General features: G+C 33.3%; 2 protein-coding genes and 2 long non-coding RNA genes across 5 annotated transcripts; 2 read left to right on the top strand and 2 right to left on the bottom strand.

Moving 5' to 3' along the window:
• The first annotated feature begins 1,730 nt into the window (after window positions 1–1,730).
• On the top strand, window positions 1,731–3,217 carry LOC106795228 (uncharacterized). The gene is made up of 4 exons (XR_001383706.3): window positions 1,731–1,823; window positions 1,913–2,437; window positions 2,760–2,871; window positions 3,027–3,217. It is a non-coding gene; the product is annotated as an uncharacterized lncRNA (long non-coding RNA).
• A 27-nt stretch (window positions 3,218–3,244) lies between these two features.
• LOC100808619 (cytokinin dehydrogenase 6) lies at window positions 3,245–6,229 on the bottom strand. Its single transcript, XM_003539871.5, has 5 exons — window positions 5,168–6,229; window positions 4,818–4,945; window positions 4,452–4,712; window positions 4,067–4,329; window positions 3,245–3,974 (listed from the first exon to the last, which is right to left on the bottom strand). Exons 1-5 carry the CDS (start codon window positions 5,808–5,810, stop codon window positions 3,653–3,655), a joined length of 1,617 nt encoding a protein of 538 aa, XP_003539919.1. The 5' UTR covers window positions 5,811–6,229; the 3' UTR covers window positions 3,245–3,652.
• A 114-nt stretch (window positions 6,230–6,343) lies between these two features.
• On the top strand, window positions 6,344–8,844 carry LOC102661667 (uncharacterized). Its single transcript, XR_001383704.3, has 3 exons — window positions 6,344–7,311; window positions 7,464–7,546; window positions 7,651–8,844. It is a non-coding gene; the product is annotated as an uncharacterized lncRNA (long non-coding RNA).
• A 10,999-nt stretch (window positions 8,845–19,843) lies between these two features.
• IQD40 (protein IQ-DOMAIN 40) lies at window positions 19,844–23,323 on the bottom strand. 2 transcript variants are annotated; one of them, XM_041007110.1, is made up of 6 exons: window positions 22,778–23,323; window positions 22,258–22,653; window positions 21,822–22,172; window positions 20,993–21,211; window positions 20,724–20,837; window positions 19,844–20,637 (listed from the first exon to the last, which is right to left on the bottom strand). In XM_041007110.1, exons 2-6 carry the CDS (start codon window positions 22,330–22,332, stop codon window positions 20,014–20,016), a joined length of 1,383 nt encoding a protein of 460 aa, XP_040863044.1. In that variant the 5' UTR covers window positions 22,333–22,653; window positions 22,778–23,323; the 3' UTR covers window positions 19,844–20,013. The 2 variants fall into 2 exon arrangements, with proteins under 2 accessions (XP_040863044.1, NP_001344535.1); NM_001357606.1 differs by having other exon boundaries at window positions 19,853–20,637; window positions 22,258–22,373; window positions 22,778–23,186.
• Between the last annotated feature and the right edge of the window lie 1,181 nt (window positions 23,324–24,504).

The following is a 24,504-nucleotide window of genomic DNA, read 5'->3' on the forward strand; positions in this document are numbered from 1 at the left end:
ATTTAATAAATAGAATGGTTTCACTTTTTGGGTTACTTCTTCAAGCAATGAATGCAATACGTGGGGATACTTTTCACAAAACTTAATATAAAAAACCTCAATAGTAATCATGTTAAAACTGGCCTTAATTAAGTTAAAAAAATAGTCACAGGGAGGGCAAAACTTTAATTTCTTTTGTAGCTAAGTAGAAAAGTAGGTGAAAATAAATAAATTATATGAAACATTTTATGCTAATTAAAATAATAAATTTAATTATTTTTTTTAAAAGTATTATATTATTTTCGTCTCAACATAAAATACACTTCTTTCTTCTCAATTTCATGCTTTATTAGGGAGGAAATAATTTTATACCTGAGACCCATAAAACATTATTTCCTTCTTTCCTATTTTTGCAAATGAAAATTTGATAATGTTATCATACCTTCCTCTTTCTACCCCCTCCAAGATCCAAGCAAGCAAACAAATACACACACCTTAATGGGAGGCTAAGCAAAACAACTAAACAAGCGAGTTTAATTCTTACACCGCTTAGTATATACATATCATCCAACTTGCGGGACAGGTTCGTGTCACTTGCAGAAAAGAACCTCAATGGGCCTTCTACTTTGCCAAAAGAGCCTCAATGGGCCCTTTTTGCATACTCATGAATTATATACCTTTCCAGTCATTATGTGAATGGATTCATCATTTAAGAACCTCAATGGAGTATCACATTATAAGTAAATAATTAATAAATTCTGTCAAAAAAAAAAGTAAAGAAATAATTTTGTACAAAATGTTGCTTGCATTTAATGTTATAGGCATCAACATCACCAGCAAATTATGTGAAATTTCAAGAACTCTCATATGGAATATTGAATATCAGAATGTGATTTCTGGTTATTCAACTGTAATATCATTATAAAAGGACTCATTCTCAAAACAAACAAAAAAATCAATATAAAAGGACTCAAGATATTATTTGGAGACCGAACTCTTGTTCGGAGTTTGCATGTATTCTTGTTTATGCTGCCAAAAGTACTGCGTCTGGATTTCAAATGTTATCTAAGAAAGTTGGTTGATTTTCACTATGGTGTCTGAACCATGAACTCAAGTATTTATTTGTTTTAAGTGATTTGAATTTAAAGCTTACTGCACAGTGCACAGTGCACAGTGGTTGAATCTTGTACAATATAGTTTCCATGTACTCATTACTGGAATCTGGACCCGATACAACATTTAAGAGACAACATCCATATCATATGCTCAGCTGTCTGTCAGCCCATAATTCCCATTGATCAATAGATTCTTTCTTGTCTTCCATAATTGGTAGGGACTACCTATGTCCGGTCCATTACCATTTTGAGGGGAGTTATAAAACTATGATAGTATTTCACGTGCGAAGAACAAAACAAAATAAAATATTTTGTTATATTCGATTCATTCTCTTAATTTGGTTCCACCATTTTAGTAGAATCAAAATGTACTACCTTTTAACCCTCCAAGTTCGATAGACATGTAAATGTATTATTTTTAAAATGCCATATATAAAATAGAACTCATATCATGTTTTTTTTATTTAACAGTTTATCAAATTAATGCTACCTATATGATTGGATTTTTTCTTTTATTTTTTGATACATCCTATATATATTTTATACATTAAGTTTCTTTTCCTGACTAATTATTAAAGATGCACCAACCAATCTGGCACTAGTTGGTGCTTGATTACAAGGCGCTTTATGCAGATGGTCCCCCCCAGCCTAGCTTTTCTTTTCTGTGTATGATCCTCCAATGAGCAATTGTAATAATTGGCAATATCAAGAAACCAAAGGCGGTATAAGGTAAACGATTTTCTTTGCACTTAAAAAGTTATTTATTTCAGTTTCATACTTCATATATGGTGTTAATTTCAAGTTTAATATTCATGCAGGTGCAAAAGATACCTTGCTAATTGTACTAGTTTTACTACCATAAAGACGATGACAGACATTCATAAGACACATAAAACAACTTGTGCAGTTATCTTCAACTTTCCTTTCGTACATATCTTACAAAAAATGGGTCTTTTTCTTTCAAAAATAGTCAATGCTTTGCTTTTTTATTTGTAACTATGGTCATCTATGCAGCTCTTTTTGAATTCTTTCAATTTCCAAGCCAGCAACAAATCTTCTGAACCGATGCATTGTGGTCTCATGTACGTGGAAAGGTTGTGCTTTACTATTTGATGACATAACTTTAGTCCATTTTGTGTGGTTGTCTGGTGAGTGGTTCAAAACCTGAATCCAGATCGAAGCAAGCTTTTTGAGCCAAAACATTCTGGAGCAATGAAGGTGATGCTTGTGGTGCAACTTTCACTGGGTGATGTTTATTCAAGTGAGCAATGGAAATGGTCTAGAAGCAACCAAAAATCATTACCCCTCTAATTCTGACACACTATCATGGAATCTCTTGAGCAGTAACACATTTCTCCCTATTTCAGTTAGCTTTTTAATAGATCTTTTCCTTTTTAGTGATGGGAACAATTATGCATTTATAACCAAATAAGGAAAAATATACCCCACTGGAAGTAGTTGGAAAAGCAGCAGGGATAATAAAAAATCGCAAAACGTTGAATGATTTCCAGTAGTATTATGACATGAACGTGCATAACTTCAAAATTAAGATGGTAGGGACTAGGTTTAAGAAATAATTTCACTTTTAATATTTTTTTGCCATTAATTCACTTGAGAAGCCATCAGTGGTTCCTAATTATGCCCATGTTGTTCTTATTCTGACAGTAACAAAAATACGCTAGATAAGTTCTGCTACATTGATGAGTTATGACTTATGATGCTTCATTTAGACAAAGCACAGCGAAAAGAGCAGAGCCTAAAAACAAAGTTTGTTGTGGTTAGTTAATTATCCCATTTTTCATGAATGATTGCTCCTGTGCAAGAAGTAGACCATGGTTTATGAGTGTATAATTTTACTAATGCTACAATTTTCTTTTTTAATTTATCAATTACAGTATATATTACTAAAACACAAACACACCTTATTTTCAGTGATATGGATGGCATCACTATTTTGTAGCTGCTTTCACACACTATCACTGGCAGTGAGTTATGAATTGCCGTGGACTGATATTCGTCATCCTTCATGTGAGGAATATTCAATTTTACATCTTTTTCCATATTTTTGCTAGAGTAATATTTGTTACTCAGCATTATATATCATCTTATCTGTATTTTTTGCGAACGTATATATATCTTTTTGTGGTGGATACATAAATATCTGTATTTATAATTTAATGAATTTGGCTACATGAGAGATAGAGAATATATAAAGGAGTATTTACAAAATTGAAAGTATATACGTTGGTTCTAATGCTGATAATATTTATAAGTTCTTTGGAAACCCTACAATAACTAATGTGTTTTGTTGACCTAATCTCAGCCGGACCCTGCTGCCTTGGTGCTACACTCAGCATGTAAGGCAATTTTCCCATCAGTAATCATACATTCATACACTGACAACTTTTTTTCTCTACTATCAATGAACCTTCTTCCTTTGCATTCTTTATGGTCTGTGTCCAAACCTGTCTGGATCATACTTACAAGATTTTCTTTCATTTTGGCAATGCCATGAAGGACTTTTCTTTTTCAGATTATTGATTAATAATAAAAAGTGGTCATGAGAAGGTTATTGCTTTTTGAAAAATACGTTGGCCAGGAGCGAGTATTGCTAATGGATCATAAACAGACTTTCTCTGCAGAAAAGTCTCCCAGTGAGGACCAAAATGGGCCCTCCATTCTTGCTGTGTGTTGTAGTGAGGCAAATACTGCTTCACTCCAAGTTGTGCACTTTCACAGAATTCTAAAATTCTTTTGTTCTGACTTAGTATGTGCTCTAGGCCGTCAGTTCCAGTTGAAGATGGAACTGCAGATGTAAGAAATGCCACTAAGTAGAAAATAGCTTCCTCTGGAATCACAACAGAAGTTCTGTTGTCCCACCTGCAAACAAAACAACATGTCAATTAAATATTGACGGCTAAAATATTTGTTTGTAGAGTTAATACTAATATATTTTCTGAACCATTCATTACTTTGATTTGTTTACTGGGTAGATAAGGACGGGGCCATTGCTAGTTTCTGTAAGGATATTCCCGAAGACGACTTCTGCGAAGTTGTGTATTTGGCTTTTGGGTATTAGAAGATTGAGCCACGGATGTGGAACATCCCACAAGCCTTTTGAACGCAACTTGACCTCTGATATGTGCACCCTGTCTAAGAAATCAACAAATGTGACTTCTGTTGAAAAAAGGGTCGACGGGATGTAGCTTAATCGGGACAAATGTTCCTCAACTTCCTGCACAAGCACACACACAAAAAGAAAATAAGTGAGACACCGTTCATTTAATCAGACTTTTTTTTTTCTTTCCTAAAGAAAATTTATGACTAATGAGTTAGATTGAGTGTTGCTGGCCTCACCTGATTTGCTGCATCGATTTCTTCCACGTTGAAGTATTTGGCCATTTCAAGACAGAAGAGAGTTCTTCCATCCGACTTGAAATGACTAGCTTGAACCGGGTCTTGTGGGTTGAAGGATAATCTCCAGTTATTTAACAGACCAGTTCTGTTTATTATCACAAATCCTTCAATGTAGTCAAAGGTGTTTTCTGCAGATATTAACCTTTCTTGGTCTCTTGTGAATGCTGTGAAATCTGAGTACAGCACTCTAATCCATTTTACCTGTTCCAAAAAATAGAAAATTTTCAGCTATGACTACTTGTGTGCTCTCATAACACAACCTAAAACCAAAAAGACTTTGTTTTGGTATAGTCACTGATTCATTACCATGGCAGGTGCTGGCTCCAGGACAATTCTTGCCCGGGTTATAATGCCAAATTGGCCAAGCCCCCCAAGAACGCTGTGAAAGAGATCCCCATTATTCTCTGCGGAACAGTTCACCACCTCCCCTGTTCCTGCATCCATTCATTGACCATGTTTACTCATCAAAGTAGGGAAAAAAAAAACATTTTCTTTATTTGAAAACTTATTTGCAGCCAGGATCAAATGAATTAGTAGTTCAGAAAAGACAACACAGTAAATTACACAATTATTCATTTTCTTTTTTTAGAAGATGGCTTTTACAAACTTTTTTTATTTTTTATATCAGTGAATATTAATTGTTAGTTTTGACAAACCTGTAACAATCTCGAGCTGCTGAACATTACTTATTTGGGGACCATGCCTAAATGCCTGGCCACTGACACCAGCGTTGGAGAGAGTGCCTCCAACTGTCAGATGCAGGTAGTCTGTCCACGATCTTGGCGCCAACCCGTACCTTAGAGTCTCATGCAATATGTTTATCCACAATTCGCCACCTGAGACATCCACGTATGGAGGAGAGTTTCCCACATCAACATGTACCTGCATTTCTGGGACCTTGAGTGATTCCATGTTTATCACAACTCCTCCATGGGCTTGAGCCTGTCCCTGCAGCGAGTGGCCGTGGCCCCTCGCTGCAACCGTGAGGTGCGAGCTAGGACCCATCAGCCAGATATGCTTTATGGTGGATGCGATATCAGAAACTGATTCTGGTTGCAGCACTGCCATTGGATGATATTGGTACCTGTTGCCGAAGTCCCTTGCTGCATGGCTTAGGCTAACTTCATCAAAATTTAAATGCCCTCCTAGGGGAAGTGATTTCAGTGAAGAGGGGATGCTGGAAAGACACAAGTTAAGCCGAATGGCTATGCAACTAAGGAACAATATCGTGAAGCTTTTGAGGAACAGAATGTTGTGTTCTCCAAGAATGTTATTACGAGGTGGGTAATGGTATCTCATTTTTTTTATTTTTATTTTTTTTCTTCTGTTGAGAAGGTATGATGGTAGTCGAAGGAATAATTAAGCAGCGTGATTTTGTAGGTGCTTTGTGAGCACGAGGAGGAAAAGAAGAAAGTGATGGATTGGAGAGTGGAGGAACTTAAGGGTTTGGGCCAGAATTTAAAGGAGTTTGTGGGTGGCTTGGTCAACGTAGCCTTGTTTGTTGATCAGTTATGACATACATTACGATGAGGAGAATGCGTATGTGGACTGCTTACTTGTTATGAAGAGAGACGCCAAAGGCATCACACAGTGAGTGACACAGAAGCCAAGTTGAAGAGGAAAAGTAACATCAAAGACAGATCACACAAATCTTCTTCAACTTTTCTTTTTCAAACAGTGGTAACCACAAACAATTAGTGCATGTTATGTTATAACAATAACATGAACGAAAGACATGTTTCAATTTTTTGTTCATTAACCAATTTAAGGATATATATGCTTTTCCGGATTTAGAAATATAAGTCCTTGCTTCTTCTTTTTTTTTTTTCCACAGTGCGTATTTCTTTCTCTTTTGCCCCTATGGACACGTAAGTTATTTTATGGTGTTGGTACTGAGTCCACTATTGTCGGAATGTAAACATCGCGAATCCTGCTATTAGATTGGATGAGAAGGACTCGCGGGATGATTTGAATTCATTAAAGAGGGAGAGATGAAACTTGGTGGGGTATGTGTTGGTCCATGAGACACGTGAAGTTTCATTATTCATTTGTAATGTAGCTATAGGGACCTCTTCTCTTCTCTTTTGTAGGCCATCCTTCAAACAAGAAGAGCAAATGGGAGAAACAAATGAAACACAACACTGCTTGCTACTTACACACATATCTGCACAACTACCAATGCTATAACTATTCTGTCGAATCTTTAGTACCAATCTCCAGTCTATACTTTCTTCATTGTTTTTTTTTTATTTGGGTGGGTATTTTTACTCTGATGCTACTAGTACTACTACTATAACTTTACGGTTAAGTATTTGAGAAATGGGACCACTGGTTAGGTAAGCATTTTTTTTACCTTTAATAGCCGGTCATCAACCAGTGAAGCCCTTCATTGGTTATTAAAAAATGATGAAAAAAGATATAAAATTGGAGTAAGGGGTTATTTTGTAAATAAGAGTAGTAGCCACCAAATAATAAATTAAAATTGCTGATTTAAGTCTGTTCAGAAGAGGAGTTTTCTTCCTATGGACGTTTATCAGAGAAGCACAAGTTAACAATTGTTGTGTTTGCACGTAGGGTTCGATAGTGATTATGACGATCATGCATTACTCTTTGAGCAGAGTGAAGCGGTGCTGTGTTTGGATCTAGGATTCGATGTTCGTGGTTACCATTTTGCATTGGAACCTGATAAGAGTTTAGACTGATTTTTTGGTCGTACACGATTGAGATAGGACGACTGATTTGGCGTTGGATGATTATCTTTATCTGAGATCAGCTTCGAAACATCGTTTTTGTGGTATAAGTATGTATATGTTGTTGAGTATTGGATTCAATCGATATAGTTTGTATTTCGCTTGGGTTGTTTGGGTTTGGGTCAGTAGTTCATGGTTTGCATTGTATTGTGGTTGTTTTTGTTTTGTGTGATTGAATTTGTTTGTGTATATGGTGGTGTAGGGCGATTTTTTCGGTGCTTGGTTGGTGTTATGGCTGAACAATGTGGAGCTACGTTCTGGAATGAAGATAATGAAACACATATGGTAAATTCTAAATTTTGAATGATCTTAGTGGTTGCAGTTAATCATTTTTGTGTTTGTAGTTGTTAGTTGTTAAGATTAAGATGAATTGCTTTTGTTTTGGTTAGGTAGTTTAGGAGTCTTCATCGTACTCAGTAGTTGGTGAGTAAACTAATAAAGACATAAATGAAGAATTATCTGATTCTGTTGTGGAGTTTGAAGAAGACTGTGATCGATGATGAATGTGGTGAAACAGATTCCGAAGAGGATTCAATTGAAATAGAAAGTGAAGAAGAATCATTTGAAATGGAGATTGAAGAAGATTATGTTGAAAGTGAAGATCAGGAAGATTCTGCTGGAAATGAAGAAGAGTCTAATGAATATGAAGGTGAAGAAGACTGCTGAAATAGGTTTGAATGGTGATGATGTGTTTCAAAGTAGGGAGTCAATTACCATTGAGAATGACATTTATAGTTTTGACCTGAATGCATTAGGTGTTAAAGATTTGAAGAAGTGTTTATTTTCAAATCTTGAGGTTGCTTATAATTTCAACTATTGGTATGGAAAAATGAAGGGTTTTGTGGTGTTCATAAAAGCAAGATATTGAGAAACATTAATGGAGAAGAAGTGCAGTAAACCTTTATGTGTAATAAGGAAGGTTATCGTGAAGATAAAGGTTTAACAGCAAAGAAACAAAAGCGAAGACCTGAAACTAGGTGTGGTTGTAAAGCAAGATTCCAAGTGCACATCGTCCTTAGGTCACACCTATGGCATGCGACAAAGTTTAAAGATTTTCACAATCATGAATTACAAATTGGTATGCATTCAGTTCTAGTAGCAAGTCATAGAAAGATGGATGAGTGTGATATAATGCAAATGAACAGGTTGAGGAAGGCAGGGATTGACACACTAGATATCTATAATTCTTTTGCAAGTAAGTTAGGAGGTTACTTAAATGTTCAATTTGGAAAGAAAAAAAACATGTATAATCAAATCAGTAGGCAAAGACGGCTAGGAGGCTCGGACGGTGCAAGTGCGATTGAATTTTTGCGTGTCTTGACATTGAATGACCTATAGATGTTTGTGTCACATAAAGGATGTAGAGGATAGGGTTGGGCATGTTTTCTGATGTGATGGTAGGAGCCAATTGGATTACCAATTTTTTGGGGATGTTTTTGCATTTGGAGCGACATATAAGAAAAACAAGCATCGATTGTCTATTGTGATATTTTTTGGTGTTAACAATCATAAGCAAACAATTGTATTTAAGACACCTACTGTTGTTATCACTAATGGAGACATGACAATGAGGAATGCCATTAGGAGGGTGTTTGGCACTTGATGCAAAATGCATCAAGTAATGTTCGTGTTAAAGAATTCCATCACTGGAAAATTCAAACAACCAAACTACATTTGCATTAGTAAAATCATGAAACTAAACTACTATCTCAAACCATTATGCTACAAGTCTATACCTAAACACTCAACTATTCCAGCCTTGCCAACAACAACCTATTTTAAGTGACACCGTTCGACCCTCTCTATATAAATTTACTACAATAATGAAATTCATGCGAGTTCTGCCATAAAGCAAATCATCATGACAATCTAACTCAATGCAAACGAATAATGGATTATCAAACAAATAATTTACTGTTTGTTATGTTACTTGCATAAAAGACAATATGACAAGACAAACACACTTGATACTTCTTAACTCCTTGACAAATGTACTAATTTGTTAGAATGATATTAAACGGTAAGATCAAGAGTCGAATCCACATAAACTTTAATTCTACTCAGAGTTTGTATATATTAAAACAGAATAACTAAAAATGGATATATTTTAGATTTAAAGTGGAGAAATGTAAACTTCAACCGTGATAAAAAAAACATAAAACATAATAATTTTTCACTATTTAAAGTTATTCCAACTATTATTTTTCACCAACTATGTTATTTTAACCTTGATTCCTCATGTGAAAGAGCCTAAGTCACCTAATTTCACTTCTAATCATTAAGAATTAAATCAAATAATTTATTTTAAGAATAAAGATGTATAAATAAGACTAAATAATACCATTTTATCCCTAGACATAGATTACCTAGAAGCTTCTTCTTAGGGTAAATTTTTTTTCTAATTATTAAAACCCTATAACATACATGTGAATGAATGATCAAACATAAACTTAGAAAGAAATCAATAATATTGAAATAACATTAAATGGATAGTAAAAAGCATTACATCAAAGAGTATTTACTATTCAAGCCTCCAATAATGGGTAATTTAGTCTCTCATAATCATGAGAAACTTTAAAACAAAAGATGAAACAAGAAAATGGAAGAAGAGCTCCCAAAGTGGATGTTTTTGCGTCAGAGCATTCTCTAAACGAACTCCCTCCAAAAAAAATCCAGTGTATAACCTTTTATCTTCAAAATGATGCACAATCATATTTTTTGAAAATGACTATGCACTAAGTCTACATGTGTGCGCTGAGTGCACATGCAAAGTATAACTGACTTAAGTGATCCTGTGTTAAGCCTACAAGCGCATGCTTAACACCCATGCTTGACTTTTAGCTTCACACACGCTGAGGGCGCTGCTCGAATTCTTCATTCATTTTTCATTTTTCTGATCATGTATCTAAAAACTCTACAAAATAAAATAAAATATTATAAATTTACTAACTTTAACATTTTTAAGATAAAAATTCAAAAAAATCTAAATTCTTATTTTTTTAAGTCAAAAAAAGAAATTAAATAATTATTATGTAATCTAATTACACAAACTAAGTATGCATAACAATTATTAATACTAATGATCATCTTCTTCATCTCAAGTATTAACAATTATTAACTCGATTTCAGACTAATTAAACATTTTAATTAGGATTAAAATCATATATGCCAGCAAAATGACATACAAAATCTATAAATGCAAATTGTTTCCCCGTAACCAAATTCGCAAATGCTTAGAACTGAACACCAATGATTACCCGAGACTCACATTGGCAATGACACTACTGAAGATGCAGATCATACGTCGCCATCGCTACTCACAGATTGGGGCGCAATGGTAGGCATCAAGCAAAACATACAAATCTCGTGCTAACGTTGTAGATTTTGTGGCGCTTGCAAATGGTGGCTCAATCAAAAAGGTCGAATGAGGATGTAGATCTCGTGTTAGCATCATCACGCAGAGGAGGAGACTCATCTCCCCGTGGCATTTCAGGATCTCCTAGGTTTCAACTTTCCCAAATTCTAATCTAATTGAATAATTTGAAAATAAACCCTAAATGCTCATTTTATTTAGGGACTAAAATGCAAATTAAATAAAATTATATTAACAAATAGCAGGTAGACAACACCCCACAAATAAATGATCACATCCGTTCATTATTTTTATTAATATATCTAATGGTGTGTATGAAATACTTCACCGTAGACGCCACCATAACTTTTACCTTTTTTCATGCAACTAGTAGTATCTTGGTCCAATGAGGATTTTTGCAGCATCATAGAGAGTACCATCTTATTGCCCTATTATGGCCAAATGAATTTGTCACTTCATTAGATTGGCAAAAATGCTTTCGTGATCTTCTGTTGAAATTATATCCGGTCACCAATGGGATATGTACGGTTCTGGCAAACCTCACCAATGCCGGATCCATGTCTCGTGTTTTTCAGAAAGAAACATAAAGGCAATAATTTATGCTGTTGGTACAGTTTCTCTCTTCCTCTCTTTCCTCCTAGTGAAGTTGCAATGAGAATATTCTTTTTCATTTTTCTGGATTCTAGGCTAGCTTTATATATTACTAAATATTTTTTTGGTTTCCCTTTCTCTCTCTAGTTATATTATATTTACTCACCAACGCCACATAATTTCAAGTGAAAGTAAATTTGGATTCTTAATAAAAGTCTCAAATTTAACTCTTATAAAATGTAAAAATATAATTAAATAAAGTTGGTTAGACAAATTTTTAATAAATATTAATTATTAATAAAATTAGTAAATATTTTACACTAATAACATAATAATAAAAAAATATTATATTTATTCATTTTTGAGCTATGACCCCCTGTCCCTTTTTATTAGCCACTTCTTTGTTCTTCTACAACATTTGGAATACTGCCTCGGTTCCATACCAAATATAATTAGACCATTTCAATTAGACTCATGGATCTTGATCATATAAACGTAACTGGAGTTCTTACCTATCTATGGTTCTAAACTTATAATGCAGCTTAACTCTCAACCTGTTAACCACACTCAAAGTCATACAATAGAAGGTTGACCCCTCTCTCGTCCACTCTCTAGTGGAAGTGCTCGCCTTCCTTATTATATGTACATATCCTTGTTTTGGTATTTGACGGCTTCCTGGTTGGGAGGATAGTGGAGAAAAAGTATACACAGAATCTATTAAAGGATTCGTTGGTATGAAAGGGACACTAATCATGGCATGAAAAGCAACTTGATCAAAAAATTACATTTTAAAGACATATAGGCGACCTCAATGTTCATGCACATATTTCAATCAAGTTTTTTTTTTTTTTTTTTAAATCATCTTTGGTTGCCATTATATATAATAGATTAAGATTGTTAGAATTTGACTCGGGCACGCAGTTATTATAGGGCATGCCTAGTAGTAGTGTCTAGTGTGAAAATGTGAACGCAATTGACATAGTCTTCTCATCTGTGATGAAAAACCTAATCTAATCCTTTTGATGACTTGCTTTTTAGAAGGAAACCGAGTATCATCAATAAAGAAGACATGAAAAGAAAATTAATAATGGTTATAGTAGAGTAATTATCATGTGGGACTACTCAAGACACGTATAGTGATAGCCACATCATGGGGCCTTCAGTGTCCGTTGATGCTTAGATTTTGGAGAGCAGAATCACCTTTTAGGCAGTGTAAAATCTGAAAAGAGTTTTTGAACACTGAACAATTGTCATGTTTCACAATCCATGGGCGGCGATCATCTTTTACAATTTCCGTCATCATGCCCTCTTTAAATCATTTAATTAACAAAATAAGACAAGAATGCCACATCAGTTTCATTTTGTTCCATAGCACTCAGAAATTTCTCGCGGACAAATGTTAATAAGCAAATAAACAACGTCAACGAGACAGGTGCCTTTGTAAATGTCACATAACGGTGCTTTCAGCTCTCATTATCTTGCTATATGGAGTAAAGGATTGTATTTAGACGGGTCCATAGGACACACAACTTATATTTTAGATAAATCATCAAAACCATTAGATTATAACATTATTCTTATCATATTTCATATCCCACTTCATTGCACTTTAGCAGATGTCTCCTTGTCGTATTCCAAACATAGAGATTAAAATACTAATGTTAAATCCATTCTTACCCATATTGTTATTGTGAGTGAAGTTCATATCCCACTTTATTGCACTTTAACTGATGTCTCTTTCTTTATCAAATTGTGAAAATAAAAATATAATTAGGTTTGTAAACGCGTAAGACAAGTAAGATTAGGACTAAAAAATTCATTCTTCATTAACAATATTTGTGCATTACCATGAAGAAAAATGCTTTTTCTAAGGCACCATAAAGAAAATTGCTAGCAATATATATTTTTAGCATAATCCTTTTTACATACATTCTCCTATTGACTGAAATTTGTTGGAATCACAAAAATATTTACGCTAAACTTCATAATTAATTTATTATTTTATAATTTTTAATAAAATTATTTAAAATATTACATCCTTCCACCCAAAAAAACTAACAAGAGTTATCGCATATGTATGTTAAAGTTCCGCATCAAATTATATTTTTTTTTCTGAATATTTTTGTTTTACTTAAAATACTTGTTATTATAAGAAAAATAAGACAGGATTAGTTATATTTTAAATAACACTCTTATTTATTGATATCTCAAATATTTTAATGAGTTCACAATTATATTTTAATTTTCTAAGAAATATTATTTTGCAAAAAAAAAATCATTTGGTTATAATAATTTGTATAATATATTAAAAATAATCTTAAAAAATAAATAATATTAGATAGGGAAAATATATTAAAAATATTCTTAAATTGAGACTATTACTTTAAGAATAGATTAGAATTTCTCCATGTTAAGAAATGTGATTTGAATGGTTCGAAAATAGGTTTGGGTTTGTCCTCATGAGGCTTGCTCGAAACTCACATATTTAGCAACATGTTATTACAGACTCATTGATGCAATTGTCATTTTGAACATATTTTCCATGCTTAACGCAAAGGGCCAACGTTGTTCCTGTGGAATAGATCTAGACATTAATTATAAAAATAAAAAAGTGAGGTTGTTGCATACCAACTCTACCAATTAGTAAAAGGGAGAGGTATCACTGTATCACTACCATATATTAAAATGAAAAAGGGACCTGAAAGCTCCATTGAGGAAGAACAAAATAAAGTCCGCTTGGTTGGTTAGGGAATGACCACTTACATGACACGCAACAAACATATCTTATGACATACGTTGATATACTACTATGTAATGTAAAAGTAAGAAAGAAAAAAGAATAACACATTCAAAGCTAATATCAATTGACACCGAATTATTTTAATTTAATTAATATTAAATATTTAGAAAAAAAATTATCGTTTAAAATAATTCTATCCTGTTTACATAACTTATATGAAAGATACATTTAGTTTATAAAAAAATTATTGATAACAAAATTGACATTTTCTTAACAAGAAAAGCTGACTATTTCGGTGATTTCAACTTTCGATGATGGAAAAAGTTAGAATATTTTGATATAAATTTAAAGTAATTATTATAAAATTAATTTTTTTTACCAAATATAGCAATATATAATTAAATGCAGTAAAAAACAATAAAAAATATATAATTAAATGATAATGTAAAAAACACATTTAATTAAAATCTTAGAAGATAAGTGACCAATCATCCAACTAATCACAACAATCTAAAAAGCATATATACAATATATCAATTAACCGACTAATAATATAATCGGTTTGTTGGCATTGTTACATTTGAATGTCAGATTAGTATTTCACTTTGTCAAATGCTTATATTTAATTTGCTTATATCTTATTAAAATACTAGAATATTGTAGGATATTTAGAAGTTAAAAATTTCGTTCGTATTAGTAGATGTTTAATATAGATTTTAAACAATTATTAAATACCGTACCAAACGCAAATTATGTTTTATATTTTATATACTAACTAAAAGTATCAGCATCTCCTTCCATTCCTCACTGGTGGGAACTTAAAAAGAGTTTCGAAAGATTCACAAAAAAAAGAGAAAAAAAGAATTTTGGAAAGTTTGACTATTCAATTTTTATGAGTCCTCTTTGCATTTTGTCTTTTGTAATATTTTCCTGCCCCTATATATGTCTTTGTGATCCTCGTTGCATCAAAATGAGCATATCATGCGTGGAACTCACTATGAAACTGGAGGTCCCTGGTAGCCACTTCAACATATATATGTCCAAAAATTAAAGTAGGCTGTAAGGAAAGAAACTGGAGGTCGCTAGCTATAGACTTCTAATTTTTTATTCCAATATTAAAATTAAAAAATAAATTATATAATTAAGGGAAATCAAAATGGAGTAAAATGAATTAGTTTAATAAATATTTGTTAAAATACCACTAACTAAGTGATATAATATTTTACACTAAAGGGTTTTCTAATTTATAAATATTTGTTCAACACCAGTTCAATTAAGACAATTAAGAATATTCGAAACAAATTTGGAATATGAGATGATTCTCTACAAGCCAAGTTTCAGTGAAATACCTGCTACTTTCAAGTCAGTATTTGCAAGGGAGAAAAGACTGCTACTTTCAAGTCAGTATTTGCAAGGGAGAAAAGAGTTAGGCGATCTTTTTGTGTGTGATGATGATTTAATATTCTGACCGTAGTCTAACACCTCTAAAACTTGTATGGATATGCAAATCCTGAGGTCATGAATATAATTTGTTAACAACGGACACCGTAAATTACAGGATTAGTCTCAGAGTATCACTCACGCAAAAAAAGTTTAATGATTATATATTATCTAAAAACTTTCACATTATCAATTAAAAATTATTATTGATATAAATTCTAAGATAATTAATTAAAACTCAATAAATTTATTATATTTTTTATAATTTAAAATTGTTTGACAGTATACGTTATTTTCTTCTTTTTTTTTTCTTACTTACTCAAGCCTAAATTGCTTTAGTAAGGTCCAGCACAAATCTTTTATCCATTTTTTAATGTAATGCATTAATACTTTTTCCCCGAGCAATTATAAAATACAATATGGTACTTACTCATCAAATGAAGCGAAATGATATGTCTGCCATTTACGAATGTCACCACCTTTCCACCTTTGGCTTGTCGTTACATTTTCATTTAGAATGTGTTCTGTTGTTGATAGGACAACATATTTATCCTCTGTTATAGTCATGTATGACTGCAAATTAACCAGTTTCTTATTTAATATGTTTAACATTTTGTTATCTTATGTGTATAATGTATCTATCTTATTTAGCTGACGCACTTCTATTTGAGTTGCATTAGTATCATAAAGAAAGCCACTTTTGATATTCCATATTCCTTCATGGTATCCGCCTTATTTTTCTTTTCAGGAAGTTCTCACAGATCAATGAATGAATCTTCTAATTATATTAACAACTACTAGAAACAAGTTAGCGCTGCCTGAGAATGTAACCGTAAAAATATGAGTAATGTTGGTTCATTATTCCCTTATAAACCGACTAGTTTTTATTTATTCATCATAGTATTAGTAAGAATTAGTATCCATTTAAAGTAGTAATTAATTTTCGTCAGAAATCATGAGTGCACTAAGAAAAATATTTTTTTCTTAACAAATTTTATTTCATATCTCAAGTCAGGATTTGAATATGAATTATTTGATTAGAAGACATAAATCATTATTATTTTTAATTGTTGTTGATACTACTATTCAAATTGAACTATATAGATTGACTAACCCTGCATTGTCTCATGGCATTAAATTAGAAAATGCTTTCTGATCTGTTCAAACATGTGATTATTTGGAATTATACACAATTAGTTGTTAAGACATAGAAAGTTTGAGAAAATAAATTGTAGATATAGGTGTGCTAGGCCATTTTTGTGCACGGGGTTTAGACATCAAACATGAGATTATTTGGAATTATACGTACACAATTATCTGTTAGACATAGAAAGTTGAGAAGAAAAAAAAAAGTAGTAGATATAGGTGGGCAAGGCCATTTTTAGCACGAGGTTTAGACATGGATCGATGCCTGGTTAGTATGGACCAGAAAGTGAGTGGCTGTCTATCATGCAACTAGAGTGTAGAATACTAAAAGAAGCCTAGTAAGTAGTGGCGGACCAATCCATCAATTCAAATTTTCAAACTCTGATTTTGTTCATATTTTGAAAAGTTGCATTAATGGTCTAGAACTTAATGTCGTTTTCGAACAATAATTGAATTTGTAGTGACTGGTAAGCGTCTCAAATTTCAACGCGTAAAATTCTTGGATCCAAGACCCTCTAGAATGAGATGTTACTTTAATACTATACACATAATATTGTTTTGGAAAGACTTCTTAAAAGGCAGCCTCCAATAGGCCAGTGTATTTCTTCGTGATAGTGAATTTTGTACAATGATACTCTTCTAAAATAAGTGTTACTTTAACGAAAAAGTTTGTTTTAAAATAAGTATTGGATTTAATTTTTTAACGTAATATTAATTTTTTTTATTAATATCTCCAATAAATTTTATTTTAGTCTTTTAATATAATATAAATTTTAAAATTAATTTTATAAAATTATTATTTATTTATTAATTTTTGTTGATTAATGTAAAATAATCTAGAAAGACACTTGAATGCAGAGAATATTGCTGAAATGTTTGTGGGTTGTACGTGTTGGATTTAGCTCGTCTGATAAAAACTCATGAGCAAGCTCTGGAATATGTTGGTTAGGTCTAAGTCCAACGACCAATACGTGAGTTGAATCCATGCTTGAAAGTCACATGCCACAACCATAGTGGTGGACAACTTCGCTACCACGCATCAAATTATTCGTGCAAAACTGCAAAGTAACTTTAGATAACATGGAACTTCTATAGAACCGAAGACTTGAGCACTAAATTTTAGCCAACGCATGTTAGCATTCCACGTGTAATAAGAATGGTCAAAATAATCATGTTTTCATCTATGCATGTACTATATAATTACAATAAGGATTAATTCAACTTACTAAAGTTCTATCATATTACACTGAAGTGTCTTGATTTATTTTCTTAATTATTTCACCTTTTTTTTTGTTTCTTGGGAATGGAGAGAATCGGCAACACATTTTCCTATTTTTCACGATAAGATGCGTTTAATTTGTTTTTATGTATTTTTTTACTTAGGGTCTATTTAGAAGAGTTTGTTTATAATTTATTTATTGGATTTATCTTAATTATGACACAGGTATTTGTTTAAGTGTTTATGGAGTGTATAAAAAAATGTTATGATATATTCACAAGTTGTTTTCAGCTTCTGTAAGATAACTTATGAATACAGATTACAACTTATATCAAAATAACTCAACTGTACTTTCTCTTTGATTTTAAGTAGAGTAGTTATTCAATAAGTACTTAATTAAGCTGTTTGGCCAAACAAACCCAGTCGAAGACAATTGTATTCTTTTGCTTCAATTTGATTATGATATTTTTTATCAACTATTTTTCTGTTTTTGAAACTCTAGAGTACGTAGGAATTTTATGCGTTAATTCTTTAGTGTAAACTTGTTAAAAGGCTTTCAAGGAAAAATAAGTAGCCATATTAAGATTGTATGATTTCTATGATATTAATTAATTAGGTCAAAGGCAAATGGGTGTAGATATTTTCAACTCTTAAAAGTTTCACGAATCTCACAGCAATTGGTGTAGCAGTTTTCGCATATTGAGGTAGAGAACCACTTCAAACAGGTTGATTTGCTACACCAAATGAAATTGTACCTGCTTGGAAAAATTCTGTAGACAAAAACAAAACCTAAGAAGGAAGGTAATGGACATTGCTTCTTCTTTTGATATGTAGGATTCTGATAGTGCCTGAATTTTAGATTCTGAACTAAAATTGATTGAAATGTCCAGAGAGAGACATTGTTTATATATCAGTCATCAGTGGCCAATTTGGCAACTGACTAGCTAACTTGAGCAGACAAACAAAAGTAACTAGTAACTGTATAAGACTGATATATGCTAACTAAATAACTCAATTCATCTAACTGCTAACTCAATTCGTAATATGGCAACAATAATATATTTACATGTATACGAAAAATAATGGAAGAAACAAGAATGATAGAATTAATGGGTGTACAGGCTCAACACTTTTTTTGGGTCCGTGGCTCAAGGCTTTATATAGCCATGAATAGTCAAAGAATGCGGGCTGTTGCTTCCTGTACCCCTTTTTTGGTTTCCAAAATAGCCAATCCGGAAATGTTAAATTACATTCCGGAATGTACCTCCTATTTTGGAGGTGTAGGAAGCAATAGCCTAGAGTGTGTAGGAAGCAATAGCCTAGAGTGTGTCGTTTACTTTGTTTTTCAAGTCCATTGCAAGGAAACATAAAGGCAAAAGACATCCCAGGCCCAAACGAAAAGGCTCAGATCCCACACAATACAGTAGTGGTTGTTGCTCTCTGCATTCTTTCTAGAATTTTTTTTACTTTTGGATTGGTCATTTTAAAAGCTAAAAAAGAGATACAGAAAGCAACTTAGAGATACAGGAAATATCAGCCTACAGCAGTTTTACAAGGCATCAAAGCTAGAAAAACACAAGCATTTGTGGTAGAAACAACCTTGAGATATACTTTTCTTTTTGGGCCTGTCTTGTTTGTCTATCAAATCAAAGATCAATTCATTTGTTGATGTTTTAAGGAACATAAACAATGCTGATTTTCAACGATCAAAATGAAAGGGAAAAAAGGAGACATAATTTAAGTACGATAGGGTATGTTTTATTATGTTTTTGTTTTTAGTTTCTAAAAACTATTTGATAAAATAATTTTTAAAAAATAGAAGGAAAGAAATATGTAAAGGTGTAAGAAAAATTAATAGTATAAAAGTGAAAGTAAAAAACTAAAATAACACTATAGTGTGCCGGGATTTTAATTTTAAAAATTGAAATAAAAAAATACTAATTTTAAAAACAGAAAACAGTTTAAAAATAATACTCAATAAACAGTATAAAATACTAATTTTCCTTTCCTTCTTTCTTAATCATACAATCCATCTTATATCTCTTCTTTCTTAATCATACAATTCATCTTATATCTCCAGAATAACTATTTTCTGTCACATTAATGTTCAATTCCCAACCAAAATAACATCCAATAGCATATAGTATATCATACATATTTATAAACAGTTATTGTTTCCAAGCCTTCACATGATACAAGGAATTGTGTTAATGCAAGAAAGAGTAACATCAGCATTCATAGATTCATTTGAAGAAAGCCTGTCGATCCCAATTAGGGAGTGAGCAATCTGAATTAATACTGAGATCCTTGATAGTTGTTCGGCTTGATTTTATAGGCACTGAAAGTCCCTTAAAGCTTGGTGATCTTTGCTGCTGGTTAACACTGAGCTTGCCCACCCTACCATTACTAAGCATTTCACTGTTAATAGAAGATGCAATGGATAGCTTTTTCTTGCATGGTGAATAGCTATCAGAGTTCATGTCCACATTCCCCCCAGTCCTTATTTTTGGGGAGCTTGTTGATCTTGCTTTTGCTTTTGCTGATTCTGTTGCAGCCATGTATGCTGGAGTTGCAGGAGAGCTTAAAAATGAGTGGTCCTCTCCCACTGAACACTGCCTCCTATGAGGAAAAGATCTTCTTGAACCAAGTATTGGAGAATCCAATCCTTCAACTGGATTTTGTCTCTGAATATTACTTCTCAGCTTAAGTTGCCTTCCTCCATATTCCTCCCCAGCTCTAGAATGTGAGCTAAAAACTGAGTCTAAATCTTCAAGCTCTTTACTCTTTGAAAGTTGTGTATCTACCCACTGCTCTAGCCAGTACCTCCATCTTCCATTTACTTTACTTCTTTCTGACTCTGCTGACCTCTGAGAGGGGTTTATGTATGTTAGTTTTAGAACCTTAATGTGCAAAAGAACAAGGCAAAAAACATATGAAAGAGCTAGGAGCTTACTCTGTGGTTAAATGAGTATTCTTTTGTTCTTTCTCTCTTGCTTGTGCAAGAGGTGTCTACCTCTTCCTTCAATACAGTGCTTTCATCCCACTTTCTTTCACTGTTTGAGTCCATCTGAAAATGAGAAAACCATGTTTCAAATTCTAAATAGTACAAGGATAAGTAACAGCTACAATGTAATGTAATTGATAAAATGCTGAATGAGGTTATGCAAGTGGAACTTTGTGTTTGCAATGTGAATTTTCGAGCTAATAACCTGTTACGCTCACCCTAATTATTTTGTCTTTAGAATCTTGCATCTCTTCATTTTCAGAGTAATCACATCTCCCTTCAACCATTTGGAGCCTCCTTGCACAGACCTGTGACTGGATGCTCACAATGGACTGTAAGCACTTAAGACTACTCATAGCTTGGCGTCTTACGGCTCTGCCACGAATGATAGCTTGAAGCTTCACTATTCCCTTCAACGCCCTCAAAGCCTTCCTTGCCTGTAATGTCTTATATCAGTCAGTGATCAATAGAAAACAATGACCAAGAATAGAGTAAGTTGACTTTGGTTTTTTCTTCCACTTACTAATTTCTATTACTATTAGTACTTGCTCTCTCTCTCTCTCTCTTTTTGTGCCAATTTTCGTTATTTCTTTTACTCTCTTTGAGTTGAATTTTTGAAATCACTAAATGCTGTAAGAAATCTTTTAATTTCTAACAAATTTCAGCTTATACTTGGTTCACATTTAGTGTGTCTGCCATTGAAGTCATGTTTAGATAAAATTATGTATGAGCACTTATAGGAAAAGAGATGAATTTCCATAAATTAAAATCATTTGATACACTTGATTTTGTAGAAGCTCTCTCATCTAACTTCCCAAAAAATGAGATGCATGCATTGGTTTTGTCTCATGAGAGAAGTTAAATTCATTATATCTTTTTTTTTACTCCTATACAAGTACCTAAGGAGAATTTTATGACCTAAATATATTGTTTTTTATATATAATTAATATAAATCCACGAGTGAGGAATTTAGCAGTGAATGTAAAGTTCATGCAAAGCGGTCTTAAGGTGACACAAATCAAAGAGAATGGGTTGGACAAACTCACCAGGTAACCCCGAAATGCAGTTTGAATTTTGATGGCTGCAGCAGATTCTTTAATCTCCCTCTGGCACTGGTATGTGGATTGTGGAGCACCATTCCTAGTTTTAACAGGTTGAGATTCTTCTGAGTTTTCGTTGCGTTGCCCAGTGAGGCGAACAACCTCAGCAGCAGCATGAGCAGCAGTAACAGCAGCTTCAGCAGCTGCTGCTGAGGCAATGGCCACTGTTAAAGCATGCTTGCTCTGTTCTTGCTCTGCCTCACTTAGTGTTGTTCCTTTTGAGGGTAGTGGAGCTTTAATTGAAGGCAATCTCTTGCTCTTTAGCCTTCCAAATATCCATTTCCTTCTTTTCTCCTTCTGAATAAAAAAGTTTTCTGTCTCATGAGAAACAGAATCCAAGTTAAAGACTTAATTTGAAAAGGCTCAAGAGTTAAAGACTCACCTTATCTTGTGTGGAATGTGTGTCCCATATAAAGAGCCTCTTCACCAGACTAAACCAGCTCTTCTTTTTGGCCATTTAAGAATATCAACACATAGGTCAACTTCAATGTCTGTGATCTGCAAAATTGCCCATAAGCATCCTCTTATACACAAGATATCTTGGTAAGTTTGTGGTTATCTAATTCCAAACCTCTCGCATCAAAAGTAGATGTGTGAAACGTACGATTGGTTGGTGACCAGGCAATGATTTATTTAAGTAATGTAATTGTACAACTCAAACGTTAGACGTGTCCAAAAAGACGAAACAATTTGCAGAAATTGTCGTAGACTAAGATTCTTATGTGAATAAGTACTGACAGCAAAGGCCAAACACAAACACATGTACATGAATCAGAACCTGTATTTCGGAGCAAAAGTAGTATTAAACATGAATGCACACAAGTCAAGATGGTTGGAAATTGGAAAATATTAGATGAGGAATGTAATGCAGATTTGGAGAGAGATCCAAGTTAATTACTTACCCATTTTTTCAAATCCCATAAAAAAAAAAAAAAAAAGAGGGCAAGAGCCACCGTTTCAGAAAACTTGGTGTATGGGAACAAGTGCAGTGCTGTCATTCATTAAATTCAGATGGAATAGCCTTGGAACCAGCAAACATTCTTTATAATATCAGTTACCAAAATCCAGAATGAGCAACTTTGGCTGGATTTCATCAGTGAATGTGCACAAATACCAAGAAGACTATTTCTTTCCTCTTGAGGGGCAGAAATTCTCCTATTCCTATTACTGAAACCCTCTTGTGGAGTGGACATGACTTTTTATGTGGGTGCAACTGCAATCATTCATAAATTTCCATCTTCCTCAATCTTCATGATGAGTTTCTCCTGTTCCAAATGTGGGGTCTCCAAGCAAGAAGAAGCATTGCTCGGGATAAAAGCATAGCCACTTTGTTCTCATTAGCCATTCCTCTTAATAAGCTTCATGGGTCCTCCCGTTTTTATTTTCTCTCCATCTCTCTTTTTTCCAACTGTAGCAGACATGTTCATATGTCTGTTGGGTTTGAAATGGCAGCACTGTCCCTCATTGAGCTTTAATATAATCATGAAATACCAAGCAATAACTACCCTTCATTTTCATGTGTTTGTCAATTAGCTGAGGGAGGGTAGTAGGGCCATGTCTTTATGTGCTATACGTATGACTACCAAATACTAACTTGTTACAGAAAAATAGAGATAGATAGAGATCTCAAGATATGTATGGCATTGCTTTGCACCACTTGTCATATCCTTATATCATATATATATCTTTGGCCTAATCATAAATTTCAGCTTGCTTTTGTATGTACGTAAAAGGAAAAGTAGAGTGTAACACTTATATACACTCACACTTGATATTTTTCATCCTGAACAGGTAGCCATGTGTGCAGAGTAGTCACATCAAGTACACAGATATGAAGATGTGAATATATGTACGATTAGCATTATTAGAAATGTAGTATCACAATGTTACACAAGTGTTTGTTGACATTGTTACAGGTAGGTGTGGGGAAGTGCATAATTGAGTAGTAGTGTGGACACTGGACACATAATGTGCAAAGGGTAGGGAATGCGGGGAAAAAAACAAAGAAGATTTAGGTTATAAGGAGGGAAGACAGCTGTAAAAGGACCCAAAAAGAGGAATTGTCATAATACATTCTCGCCTCATCTTTTCAAAAAGAGTGAACAGAAGAGAAAGAGAGGGTTTGGTTTGATAGTAGAGAACCAAAAGCAGAATGTTTCACACACTATAGTTTACTTTAAAAACGACTGTTCGGTGGTGATGAAAAAAGATGGTTGTCTAGTTGAAAATAGACTAATCAAGCAGGTTTTGCTAGCTTTGTCAGGACCAATTCTAACGGTGCATTGCAATTTATGAGAGGTTTTGGGGACACCATTTTTAAGCAACCATAGAGATCAGAATATGGCATGGGACAACTTTTGCGGAATGAAAACGAAATTGCCTCTACACCACAACACTTGAGAAATATTTAGCATAAACTATATAGTTAAAGACAAAATTAATTCGGGGGCCAAAAGCAAGCATATTTTAGGCACTCAAGTATAAGATGAGCCACTACCGGTCCATACATATATTGATATCCAGGAATATTTTAATTAGATGGGAAATGTGTCAATAGCTTTTTACTTGAAGTATCCAACCCCTTCTTAATTACTTCCGCCAAATTTGGTAACCAAGTATAACCGATATT

The sequence above is a fragment of the Glycine max genome, chromosome 12 (genome assembly GCF_000004515.6).
Source record: "Glycine max cultivar Williams 82 chromosome 12, Glycine_max_v4.0, whole genome shotgun sequence".
NCBI classification, from domain to species: Eukaryota; Viridiplantae; Streptophyta; class Magnoliopsida; order Fabales; family Fabaceae; genus Glycine; species Glycine max.